Source organism: Calidris pugnax, unplaced genomic scaffold (assembly GCF_001431845.1).
Source record: "Calidris pugnax isolate Ruff unplaced genomic scaffold, ASM143184v1 scaffold219, whole genome shotgun sequence".
Taxonomy (NCBI): domain Eukaryota; kingdom Metazoa; phylum Chordata; class Aves; order Charadriiformes; family Scolopacidae; genus Calidris; species Calidris pugnax.
In genome coordinates, this window is record NW_015094507.1 from 2,195,330 (window position 1) to 2,208,256 (window position 12,927).

The 12,927-nt window shown below is 48.1% G+C and overlaps 1 protein-coding gene across 4 annotated transcripts in view; it reads left to right on the forward strand.

Moving 5' to 3' along the window:
- VPS54 (VPS54 GARP complex subunit) overlaps positions 1-12,803 on the forward strand; it is a 52,133-nt gene extending 39,330 nt beyond the window's left edge. For all 4 annotated transcript variants that reach the window (XM_014964627.1, XM_014964624.1, XM_014964625.1 and 1 more), the window contains 7 exons: positions 406-511; positions 3,629-3,716; positions 4,612-4,733; positions 4,856-4,936; positions 9,036-9,143; positions 10,658-10,752; positions 12,088-12,803. In XM_014964627.1, coding sequence (XP_014820113.1) covers positions 406-511; positions 3,629-3,716; positions 4,612-4,733; positions 4,856-4,936; positions 9,036-9,143; positions 10,658-10,752; positions 12,088-12,193 — 706 coding nt within the window. In that variant the 3' untranslated portion in view covers positions 12,194-12,803. The remainder of the gene's footprint in view (positions 1-405; positions 512-3,628; positions 3,717-4,611; positions 4,734-4,855; positions 4,937-9,035; positions 9,144-10,657; positions 10,753-12,087) is intronic.
- Positions 12,804-12,927: the final 124 nt, after the last annotated feature.

The window sequence follows — 12,927 nt, forward strand, 5'->3', positions numbered from 1 at the left end:
GAATTTTTATACTTGCTCAAAGCTGGCCAGAATTGTACAGTGATACAGGAAAGGAGTTTGGGGTTTTTTTTGTCCCCTGCCAACACCTACGTGGGGACTTGTAGTACCACAGCAGCTTTTTTGGAGATTAAAAAGTTGTACCAGTGAACCTTAGAGATTTTATCTCGTGTATGTTAAGTACTTTTTCCACGTGCCACCCTGTGGAATGGGTATTCTTTATAACCATCTTTATGTATAACCTCTCCTATGTTTTACTTCTGCTCCAGATCAGTTAGTGGGTTTATTTCATGCTATAATCTCTGGCATTAGGTAGTTTTCTATCAACGTGACTGGCCTGTTTTTGATTTTTTTTCCAGCATCTTCTGTGCACTGAGGTGATATGTTTGGCTGTTTCCTCTCTTGTAGGACAGTATTGCTGTTAATAAGGATAATCCTCGAGTACTGCCAGTGTGTGGATAACATTCCCTCCATCGCCACTGACATGCTCACCCGCCTCTCTGATTTACTGAAGGTATGACTCCAAACATCTCACTGTCTGCGGTGCTCCACCTGCTTTTATCTTGTCATATAAATGGTACGAATTGTCTAGAAATGATTGTGTTTGTTACTGTGCTGTAAGGTGGCCTTTTAAGCTTAAGGGCATTAAAAATGCAATTTGTTGTGCAAATTAACTTCGAGGAGGCTGGCTTTCCCCTTCCTCACCTGGAATATTGGAAATCCCATCCAGTAGCATTGGCCAGAGCTGCCTGTCCCTCAGGCTGGGGGTAGGATTAACGCTGCTAAAGAAAAAAGCAATTTGATCCCAGATGCCACAGGGATATATCTGTATTCAGGAAGGAAACGAGTCCCTTGGTTTTTACGAGTCAGTAGAGGTGTAGTCAACAGAAGCCTGAAAAATAGTGTGGGATGAAGCTTCTGTTGTAAAATGTGAAGATGATGAAAGGCTAGGACATTTTTCTCATTTACTTCTCACTAGAGAAGAGGAAAGCTGGTAAAGCACAAGATAATTCAAGTAAGCAACAATAAAAGCAGCATAGGAATGCACCTTAAAACAGTTTTATATATATATACATGTCTAGATATATAGATAGGCTCCAAAGCCCACCAGTTAATTTATTTCAAGGTTTTCACTGGTATCTCTGCCCACAAAGGTTATGTCAGGTATTAGAGTTTGTGAACATAAGCATAGTTGATAAAAGGCAAACAGATTCTACTCTCCAGAAGTATATCTTACATAAGATGGGGGACAGGGGAGGGGAAACGCACCCTAGGAGATGGAACTTTTAAATAATCTTCTTGTTGGTAGCTCTTACCTGAGTAACCAGCTGCAGAAACATTCCTCCCATGAGTCCTTCGGATTCATCCACAACCTTTCCTCTTTCCGAGTACTCTCCGAGGTGGATCCCTCAGCCTGGGACCGGGCACGAGTTTGCCTTTCATTCTCCAGCTGCTGCTTTGCTTGAGTCTTGCATCTTCTTGCCTCAAACTTGGCCAGATTTGCATTTCTGTCTGTCTTCTCTCTCACTACCGTATCTTGTTCTAGATCTATCTCATTTGCGGTTTGTTCCTTGACATCCAAACACTGTGTGTGGTTTGATCGTTGTACTGAGGTGCCATCATTTGGAGAGATGACCACAAGAGAAACCACTCGGGGTGTCCTTGCAAGTCACTAGGCTTTTTGTTTGACAGCTGCTGGAGCTAGCAGATCCTGAGGGTAGGGAGAGTAGGTCTTAATTGCGATGGAAGCTGAAGGTGTTCCCAGGTAATGAAATCCCAGGCCATTTTGGAGTCTGCAAGCAGAGTGAAATACCATCAGTGTGTGAACAAAAACACCATTGTGATAACTGGAGTTGTTTAGCAGGTGCAGACAAGAGAAGGCTGGTGGCCCCGGGGCCGGAATGTGGAAGTGCTTTCCTCCAAGCAGTCACAAGGAGGGGGTGTTGCTCTTTTGATGTTTCAGGAACGCTACTTCTTCGCTGTTTGGTCTGCAACAGGCCACCCAGTGACATCCACCAAAGGCAGGGGGAGAGTATGAGTTACCCATCATCCTTTCTAGAGTCAGTTTTTCATGGTCTGCCGTGCAGTCAATGAGTTGGCGTCAACCCGAGCTAAAGCCCTGGGAGAAGCTTAGGCCACGTAGGATGTCTCTGTCTCTGGCTCCATGGATCTACTTCTCAATTCTGCCAGGAGGCATAAGGAAAAGCCTTGCTTTTCAGGAGGAGATGAAGTGACTGTCAGACAGTTCCAGAACCTGACTTCTGTCTGAGAGCAGTCTTGGTTGTGTCTCCCTTGGGCCAGGGGCCACGTGTAGCTCGGGTTCAGTTGTGGCTGGGTCACTCTTCTGGCCCTGGATACCCAGCTGGGACTGGTGCTTTTTAACATCCTTGTCGAAGACCTGGGCAGTGGGATCGAGTGCATCCTCAGCGAGTCTGCTGACAGCACCAAGCTCTGTGAGGTGGTCAACGTGCTGGAGGGCAGAGATGCCATCCAGAGGGACATGGAGAGATGGGACCACGTGAACCTCATGCAGTTCAACCAGGCCAAGTGCAAGATCCTGCACGTTGGTCACAGCAATCTCAGGCACAAATACAGGTTGGGTGGACATTGGATTGAGAGCAGCCCCGAGGAGAAGGACTTGGGGGGTGCTGGTGGACGAGAAGCTCAACACGAGCCAACAACATGCCCTGGCAGCCCAGAAACCAACCCCATCCTGGGCTGCATCCCCAGCCCCGTGGCCAGCAGGGCCAGGGGGGGATTCTGCCCCTCTGCTCCGCTCTGGGGAGACACCCCCCCAGTGCTGCCTCCAGCTCTGGGGCCACCACCAGCAGAAGGACATGGAGCTGTTGGAGCGGGGCCAGAGGAGGCCCCGGAGATGCTGGGAGGGCTGGAGCCCCTCTGCTGGGAGGGGGGGCTGAGAGAGTTGGGGGGTTCAGCCTGGAGAAGAGAAATACATTTGATAGACTTTATTATTATTATTTCACTGAATTTCACTGAATTTTCAGTGAATAATAGGGTTATTTAGTGAATAATAAAGGGTTTGAGAAAGACATTTGATAGACTATTTTTTTTATTATTATTATTTCACTGAATTTCACTGAATTTTCAGTGAATAATAGGGTTATTTAGTGAATAATAAAGGGTTTGAGAAAGACATTTGATAGACTATTTTTTTTATTATTATTATTATTATTATTATTATTATAAAGCTGTTCTTGTGTATGGCTTTGGAAGCAGGGCTGACCACAGCTGGCCTGCAGCAAGGCTGACTCACCGCGGAGTCTCGCCCAAGAGCCTCACCCAAAGGTCTCATAGAGGAGCAGAAATGAGTCCCTGCATCGAAATCACTGAGGTTTTAATAAGAGTATTTCTGCTTCCCTCTGCTGAAACGCTGCCTGGAGTTACTTTGGGCTGGTAACTACTGAGAGCAGTGAAAAAATTATTTTGTCTTATTAGTGAAGTCGTGGCCTCCTCTGGGGCAAGGTGTATGTTAAATTCTGGTACCGACCCCCGTTTATGTCGTAATAATCTGTTTAATCCTGCAGAATTCTAGTGATGGTGTTTCTAAAGTGTGGTTACGTCCAGTTCTTGGAGTCAGCATAAATCTTCACTCTCTTTTTCTTTCCCACAGTATTTCAACTCTAGAAGCTGCCAACTAGTGCTTGGAGCTGGTGCGTTACAAGTCGTCGGTTTGAAAACCATCACTACAAAAAACCTGGGTATGGATTTCTGCGTCGAAAATGTCAAAGCTTATTGTTTGTTGGCTGTTTAAAAAAAAACAAAAGCCAAACAAACCCAAATCCTAAACGTTTATGATAAGCTGCTGTTGCTTTGTGGTTCCATGTGTGGAACACAAGAGGGTTCTGAAATTCCAGAGCCTTTGGTTGATGAATGTTTGAACTCACAGCTCCCATGGTTCAGGGTGTCCCCACTACCAGTCTGCCTTTCCCTTTTAAAAAAGGGAATGGCTTGAGGAGGGTGGGTTGAGAGCCTTTCCCACCTTAGGGGTGGTGGACCCAAATGAGCAGAGAAAAGCTGGGTCTTTACTCCAGAAGGGCTTGGCCAGTGTGGTGACCACGTTGGCACCACCGGGCTGTCCTCCTGCCAGCTCAGGCCCTGTTGGACACAGGAGAAAGCTGGTTTTTGGGAATCCTGCAGGCACAGCAGGCTGTGGGCAGCACTGGCAGGGCAGGGGTCTACCTCCACCTCCCACCAAAGAGATACTGGTGCCTGCAGAAGGTGGCTGCCGAGGTGAGGGAGCTGATGAGTCAGATCTTTCGCCATCCCTCCGAGGTCTGCGTGTGCTCAGGGCTCAAAATGTCAAGTAGACACTTAAAGCCTGTTATAAAATTACTCCCTTACCCCATATCTTAGGGGAGCTGGGTGAGTACAGCCAGGTTTTGGGCTGGCATCTTCACGGGGTGGGGTTTCCCAGTGGAAACAAAATGCTTTTATTAAAAAAAAAAACACAAACACAACCAAACAACAAAACCCCAAAAGCCAACCGTGTGTTAAATTGTGTCGGATCTGCTGTTGGTGTGAAAGGAGATACAAAAAGACTCTTCCTGTGTAATAACTTATTTTTCTTTTCCTCTCTCGCTTCCGGATTTGCAGCCCTTTCCTCCCGTTGCCTACAGCTAATCGTACACTACATTCCTATTATCAGGGCTCATTTTGAAGCTCGACTGCAGCCGAAGCAGTTTAGCATGCTCAGGCACTTCGACCACATCACGAAGGTAATTCTTTTGGCATTTCCTCCTTAAACACCAAGTTCTGCCTTTCAGCTGGGCTCTGAAGAACACAAATGCCGTTGGATAGTAAATAAAACCTGCTTTTTTTTTTTTCTTTTCTATTACAGGATTATCACGACCACATAGCTGAAATTTCAGCGAAGCTCGTTGCCATAATGGATAGCTTATTTGACAAACTGTTATCCAAGGTAATGATTTATGGCAATAATTACACACTCTCTCTCTCAATTGCAGTTGGAGATCTCCTTGGGTACAGTCTAGATGTTTCAAAAGGAACCTTGAACTTTCCTAGTGGGGGCTTTTTTGGACTTCTTTAAACTGTACAAACACAAAGCGCTGGCGAATGTGTTTTGTCTTAACGTTTGCCCCCTGGGTGTCATTTGCCTTCACCCCCACTCCCCAAAATTGGTTGGTTTAGTCTTTCAGCCAGTAACAGGAGAGCTTTGGCTGGTGTGGATGATGCTCTGGGGTTTAGAAACTGGAGTGCTCTCCCACCCTCAGCAGCTTTATCCACCGACAGCTCGTGTCCACCATCAGGCTGAGCCGGTTCCCGTCTCCGGCTCTTCCCAACGCTGCCTCTTTGGAAGTGGGGGAACCATGTAATTTCCTGCAGCTGAGGAAACAGCCCCAAAACTGCTGAGGAGGAAGAGGTTTTGGAGGTGAAGCACCAGCCCATCTCTTGGGCCATGGGCTTGGGGACTAGAAGGCTGCACTTAGCAGTTCCCACTGTGGAGCAACATTAAGAGCTGTCCCATGAAGTGCTCTTAATATTTTTGGGGTGGTTTGTTCAGTTTTTTTAAGTGTCCTGGGCTGGATCTACTCACTTCAACTCACCTCGAGGTGAAATGCAGTGACAGAGGCTGCCCCGAGAGGGGACCTCCTGTGCCCACAGATCCCACAGATAAATACCCAAGCTTTTAAAGCTTAGCGTTTTGCTTTGGATCTTATGGTCTTTTTTTTTTATCATTTAAAAAAAAAAGCAGCTGTTCCATGAAGCAGCTGGAATGGGCAACCTTCCTGTGTTCCTTGCTGGTTCTGTAATTTTATTGTTTATTTTATGTTGTGCTTTTTCTTTCCGGATGTTTCTTTGGGCTAGCAAATAGCCTTATGTGAGCTTTGGGGGGGCGGGGGGAGGCAAAGCATTTAAATTCATAGAATGGAATCATAGAATGGTTGGAAGGGACCTTAAAGACCATCGAGTTCCAACCCCCCTGCCCTGGGCAGGGTCAAAATTAGGATTCCCCTACCCCCTTTTTGTGTCTATACTTTAAAAAACCATATTTATGCCCTTTTCTAAAGATCCAAATAGCAGTCTGCTGCTTTTTGGGGGCTCTTTTCCCCCCTCATAAAAATACCTGTTGTGTGGAGTAAGGTGGCTTTTTGCTCACTTTACCTCTCCTCTCCTGCAAATGAAAGGCAAATGCAAGAGTTTATATTATTGATACTAAACCAGTGAAAAAGGCATAAGTTTGTCAAAAGGGATATAAATGGTGATGGAAAAGCTCCGGCGTGGGTTCCTAGCTTCTCGTGGAGCTTTATGTCTTCTGACTGTTTGGACAGAAGAGCAGTAGATTTTTTTTGTCCAATCCCTCATGGTGTTGTTGACAACCAGGTGTTGCACGCTGTTGGTAACAAAGATGATGAAGGGATTGGAGCATCTCCCTGAGGAGGAAAGGCTGAGAGAGCTGGGACTCTTCAGCCTGGAGAAGAGAAGGCTGAGGGGAGACCTTATTAATGCTGACAAGGATCTAAAGGGTGGGTTGAGGGAGGATGGAGCCAGACTCTTTTCAGTGGTTCCCAGTGACAGGACGAGGGGCAACGGGCACAAGCTGGACCATGGGAAGTTCCACTCCAATGTGAGGAAGAACTTCTTTGGGGTGAGGGTGGCAGAGCCCTGGAAGAGGCTGCCCAGGGAGGGTGTGGAGTCCCCTTCTCTGGAGATCTTCAAGCCCCACCTGGATGCTCCTGAGTGATGTGCTCTGGGCAACCCTGCTTTGGCAGGGGAGTTGGACTGGATGATCTCTAGAAGGTTTCTTCCAACACTAACAATTCCGTGATTCCATGGCCTCAGCTGGAGATCCAAAGGGCCAGGAGCTTGCAGGGCTGGAGCTCGTGTCTCTTTCAGGTGCTGTTGCTCTTTCCCCCCTAAAGGACGAAGGGTTTGATCTGTCCCTAAGTCATGTAGGAGCCATTGCCCCAGTTTGCCCAGTTCCCTTCGGCTTTCCAGCATTCTGGTAACTGCTAAATCGTTTCTTGCCTCACTCTGCTGGCTTGAGACACAATCCTGTCCACTGTGGGGTTGTCCCACACAGGGAGCAGGGCTCCTGGAGCAATAAATGCTATTTTTCTCCTGCTACTTCTCCCATCAAATTGAGGTCATCAGTTTGGTTTTTCCATAAAGACTTTCTCAAAACTCCCTGTTTCTGGGGTTTTTTTCCCCCTCTCCCACTCGGGCAAGCTTTGTTCTCTTTCCCAATCCGGGCTGGCCTAAGAGAGACCATTTTGCTCCCTCCTTATTTGTAATTAATTTATGATTCAGCTCTTCCAGTGAATTGTGCAAGCCCCCATGGGGAAGTAGCACCCTCTAGAAGGCGACCTGCCAGCGTGTAACCCTGGCTGGTGCCTCTTGAAGAGCCACCTTCACTGTTCCTGGGACAATTTTTCAAAGCGCTTCTGAAATCACACTCAGATACTCCCCTACCCAGGGCAGGGATGGAAGAATTTTGTTGCCCCCTGTAGAAAATAGCTTGCCATCTGGTGGTTTCTTGGGTTGCAGTCACTGGGAGAAGGGAAGTTTTCAATTTTGTGGAAATACTTTGGAAAACTATCTTTTTGTGGGGGTTTTTTTGGTTTTGTTTTTTTTTTTTTTTTTAGGGCTGGTTTGTTTGGGTTTGTTTTTTTGGTTTTTTTTAATGGCCAATATTGAGTTTTCAGGAGCTCCCATTTCTTTATGCTTTCCTTGGGTTTTTTTTTTTGAGGAACTTGGACGTACACAGTCTTCAAAAAAAGAAAGGCTTGTTCCCCAGGGGTCAGTACTGGGTCTGGTCTTATTCAAGGTATTCAGCAGCAGCCTGGGTGAGGGGACAGTGTTGTACCCTCAGCACGTTTGCTGATGACACCAAACTGGGAGGGGTGGCTGACACACCAGAAGGCTGTGCCACCACGCAGCGAGACCTGGAGAGCTGGACGGAAAGGAACCTAATGAAGGTCCACAAGGGCAAGTGTAGGGTCCTGCAGCTGGGGAGGAATGAACCCCCACACTGGTACAAGTTGGGGGTGACCTGCTGGAGAACAGCTCTGCAGAGAGGGACCTGGGAGTCCCTGGTGGACAAGTTGCCCAGGAGGCAGCAATGTGCCAATGGGGCCAAGAAGCCCAACAGTCTCCTGGGGCGCATTAAAAAGAGCGTGGCCAGCAGATCGAGGTAGGTCATCCTCCCCCTCTGCTCTGCCCTGGGGAGGCCACATCTGGAGCACTGGGTCCAGTTCTGTGCCCCTTGGTTCAAGGACAGGGAACTGCTGGAGAGAGTCCAGCAGAGGCTACAAAGATGATGAGGGACTAAAACATCTCTCTGCTGAGGAAGGGCTGAGGGACCTGGGGCTGTTCTGCCTGGAGAAGGCTGAGAGAGGACCTCATCAATGCTGAGCAATATCTAAGGAGTGGGTGGCAAGAGGATGGGGCCAGACTCTTCTCAGTGGTGCCCAGTGCAATGGGCACAAGCTGGAACATGGGGAAATTTCATCTGAACGTGAGGAGGAACTTGTTTCCTGTGAGGGTGGCAGAGCCCTGGAAGAGGCTGCCCAGAGAGGTGGTGGAGTCTCCTTCTCTGGAGACATTCCAAACCTGCCCGGACACCATTCTGTCCAACCTGCTCTGGGTGGACCTCCTCTGGCAGGGGGTTGGACTAGATGATCTCCTCCAGAGGTCCCTTCCAACCCCATGGGATTCTGTGATTCTCTGGAATGGAAACCCACAAAGTAACGAGCAAAGAGAAGGGATTCAAACTAACAGAGAGGAACACCTCAAGTTGGGAAACCCTCCCATTTCCCACCACTCCGAAGGTTCCTCTTTGCCTGCAAAGCAAGAAGCGCTACAAGGTTGTAGGATGTGAGTCCTTGGCTCAATCGGATCACACCCAGCCACTGTTTCAATTTGAGATTTGCTAAATGAACCTCGATTGACGGTGTCATTAGCAGTGCAGGGCTTCAGGAGGCCGTCGGAAACCCTCCTGTCTAAACTGTTTTAAAAAGTGGTGGAGAGGGGTAACGGGTTGTGGTTTTTATTTCCAGTACGAAGTGAAAGCTCCCGTTCCCTCGGCCTGCTTCAGGAATATCTGCAAGCAGATGGCAAAGATGCACGAAGCTATATATGATCTCCTTCCCGAGGAGCAAACTCAGGTGAGTCTTATTCGGGAGGTTCATGTGATGCTGCTCTTGCAGTCAATAACAAGCCAGACTTTCTTGCTTCATCTTGGGGAGGGGGGAAGTTCTCTTTTGAATCTTTGTGGAACCCACACGTGAAAGGTGTTGGGTTGACGTGAAGGTCACGCTCGGGCAGCGCGGTCTGTACCGAAGCGGTTGGACGTGCAGGGAAAAGGATGAGACATGGGAGAAGAACGGAGCCATTCCAGCATTTTTGAGCTGCCTTTTCATGGTCTGGAGAGGGGAGCTCTCAGTTCGGGAATTGGTGCTGGAATTGGCAGAGAGGAACCTCATGAACTTCAATAAAGCCAAGCATAGGGTGCTGCACCTGGGGAGGAATAACCCCCTGCACCAGGACAGGTTGGGGCTGACCTGCTGGAGAGCAGCTCTGAGGAGAAAGACCTGGGAGTCCTGGTGGCCAACAGGATGACCATGAGCCAACAATGGGCCCTTGTGGCCAAGAAGGCCAATGGCATCCTGGGGGGCATCAGGAAGAGTGTGAGCAGCAGGTGGAGGGAGGTCATCCTGCCCCTCTGCTCTGCCCTGGGGAGGCCCCATCTGGAGCACTGGGACCAGTTTCTGGCCCCCCAGTTCCAGAGGACAGGGAACTGCTGGAGAGGGGACAGCAGAGGGCTACAGAGATGATGAGGGGACTAGAACGTCTCCCTTATGAGGACAGGCTTAGGGACTTGGGTCTTTTTAGTCTGGAGAAGAGAAGGCTGAGGGGGGATCTGATACTTAAAGGGAGAGTGTTAGGAAGATGGGGCCAGTCTTTTTCTGGTGGTGCCCAGGGATAGGACAAGAGGAAATGGGCACAAACTTGAAGATAAGAAGTTCCACCTAAAGATGAGGAGGAACTTCTTTCCGGTGAGGGTGGCAGAGCCCTGGAAGAGGCTGCCCAGGGAGGTGGTGGAGTCTCCTTCTCTGGAGACATTCAAACCCACCTGGACACGTTCCTGTGCAACCTGCTCTGGGTGGCCCTGCTCTGGCAGGGGGTTGAACTGGATGATCTCCAGAGGTCCCTTCCAACTCCATTGTGATTCTGTGACTGATGCCATCACTGGAGACACCGAGCTGTAGTTTCTCTTTTGCCCTTTAATTAAAGAGTCCCTTCATGCTGGTTTTCATGTTTCTCTTGGGGGAAAAAACTTTAAGTGGTTATAGTACAGGAAAGAGATTTTTTTTTTATTTTTTTTTTTTTAAATCTTCTATCCTAAATTCCTAGTCCAAAGAGTGTGTCCTCTGAGTGCAACCCATAACAGCTAAGTGAGGGTGTGCCCTGTCCTGTGTGTTATCACCTACTGTGTGTGCCAGAACGATTAGGAGGCAGAAGGAGTGGCAGAAGGGGGAAAAAATAAAATAAAAATAAATCACATGAATTGCAAAAACAATCCCGGAGGGTGGTGGTTGATGGTGCTGGAGCTGTATTTCCTCTCTGCAGGAGCCGGGGGACTGTCCCTTCCTTACTCTCCTCCTCTGCTTTCTTCCAGATGTTGTTTTTAAGAATTAATGCAAGCTACAAGCTTCACCTGAAGAGGCAGCTGGCCCACCTCAACGTGGTCAACGATGGAGGACCTCTCAATGGGTACGTTGGGACACTCTGGGGGTTGTCTGGTTTTTTTCTTACTGCTTAATTTTAAGTAAGCGGGGTTTGTCTCCTGCACAAGAGTCGTGATTGGGGTTGGGAATGTCCCGTTTTGGAGGTTTCTCACAGGGAAGGCCGTGACTTGTGCCTTCCTGTCCTAACGAGGAGGCCATCAGCGTGCTGATAGGGGGCATCTCTTGGGCTTCCTCGGTTCCTGGATGGCTGCTTCTCCTGTTGTGTAACAGCAGCAGCGGCCACAGTTTAACTCACAAGGAAATTGTGGGATTCGTGAAGCAGTTTGGAGCTGCGGGGGATGACTCATGGCTCTAGCAAAGGAAAAATAGGGGGGAAAAAAGCGGTATTTTGTGCGTGTAACGGGCAGCTTCTCTACAGAAATCGTTTGATTTGAAAGGGAGGGGATGCTGACAGAGCTTTTTCCCCTTTCCTGCCCCAGCCCAACCCTCCGTCACCAAAACAGGTGACGAGTGTCCCCCACCTCCTGGGAAAGCCTCTCGCAGGCTGAATCCTGCTTTAAGTTGGATTTTCCCCAAAACGGTGGGGTTTATAATCATTCTTTGTCACCCAGGGATGGTTATTTGCAGCGTGGTACAGGTGATGTTTAGTTGGCCAACCTGCAGGTGAGGAAGAATTGTCATGGGTGGAAGAAGCCAGAGAAGGAAGTTCATAAAAAATTATGGAAAGAAGAGTTTTTCTTCCTGTCCAATTTATTCTGACTTCTGCTTCAACTCTTTAGAGACTCTTCCAGTCCCTCAAGGGGCTCCAGGAGGGATGGGGAGGGACTCTGGATCAGGGAGGGGAGCCATGGGAGGAGGGGGAAGGGGTTGACCCTGAAAGAGGGCAGATGGAGCTGAGATGGGGGGAAGAACTTGTTTGGTGTGAGGGTGGTGAGAGCCTGGCCCAGGTTGCCCCGAGAAGCTGTGGCTGCCCCATCCCTGGAGGGGTTCAAGGGCAGGTTGGAGGGGGCTTGGAGCAACCTGCTCTGGTGGGAGGTGTCCCTGCCCAGGGCAGGGGGGTTGGAACTGGATGATCTTTAAGGTCCCCATTCTATGATTCTATGATTTTTAACTCCATGTAAATGTTACAATGTGATTTGGTTGCTTTTCCGTTAACCTTCTAGGATACCGAAGCTAATTAATAATAATTGCAATAATTCCTATTGTGAGTTGCGATAGGGGTGTAGGTCAGGGTAAGCTGAGATTTACAGCCAGGGGATGGAAGTTTTAGATGCCTGATTCTTTCCAAGTTGTTTTGGGACTTGTCATTTGATTTCTGTAGACCTGGCATCCCTCATTTTTTCCCGGTGTCTCCCTGCAGCCTGGTGACTTCAGACGTAGCTTTTTACACTGGGAACCTTCAAGCTCTGAAAGGCCTTAACAACTTAGACCTAAACATGGCTGAGATCTGGGAGCAGAAGAGGTGATGATGGTCCAGGCTTGGCTCTGACAACAGACCCGCTTTCTTCTCGGCAGCGCCGCCGCCGCCGCCAGGTGACTATTTAAGCCCGGAGTCCAAGAAGAGGGCAGCATTGACAGTGGGTGGGAAGGAGACACAGAAGGAGCTGTGGAGGAACCATCTTCTCAGTGTCCTTCAGCAAGAAAAAACCCAAGTGATCAGCTGTCTGTGCAATGGGGTTGGGTTTTTTTTGGTTTGATTTTTTTTGTTGTTGTTTTTTTTGTTGTTGGTTTTTGGTTGTTTTTTTTTTTTCATTCTCTCTGGAAACAGACTCAGGTTTCTTTGGACCAAATCCAAAAGAACACATAGCTGTAACACAGCTGTAGTTGTCTTAGAATGCTCTGTATATCTTTATATTAAAAAAAGATGCTTTGCATTTCTTCTAGTGCAATGAAATTCACCCGGCGTCCCACCTTATTTAATGATAGTACCGTACCCAAAGCTGCCCTCGGAACTCTGTAGAAAACATTTTTGGTTTGTTTTTTTGTTTGTTTTTTTTTCTCTCTACGAAACAGATGTTCTAAAATTTTATTTTTTTACAGAACTTTATATAAATAAATGTCTTTTGATTGCTTGCATATAGGATTCAGCTTTGTTAGGGAGCAGTCCTCTTTCAGGGGATTTCTTTCTGCTGGGCTCTAAGCTACCAGCGGAAATGATGATGATTTTTTTTTTAATCAATTGTGGGTTGACCGAAGCCGT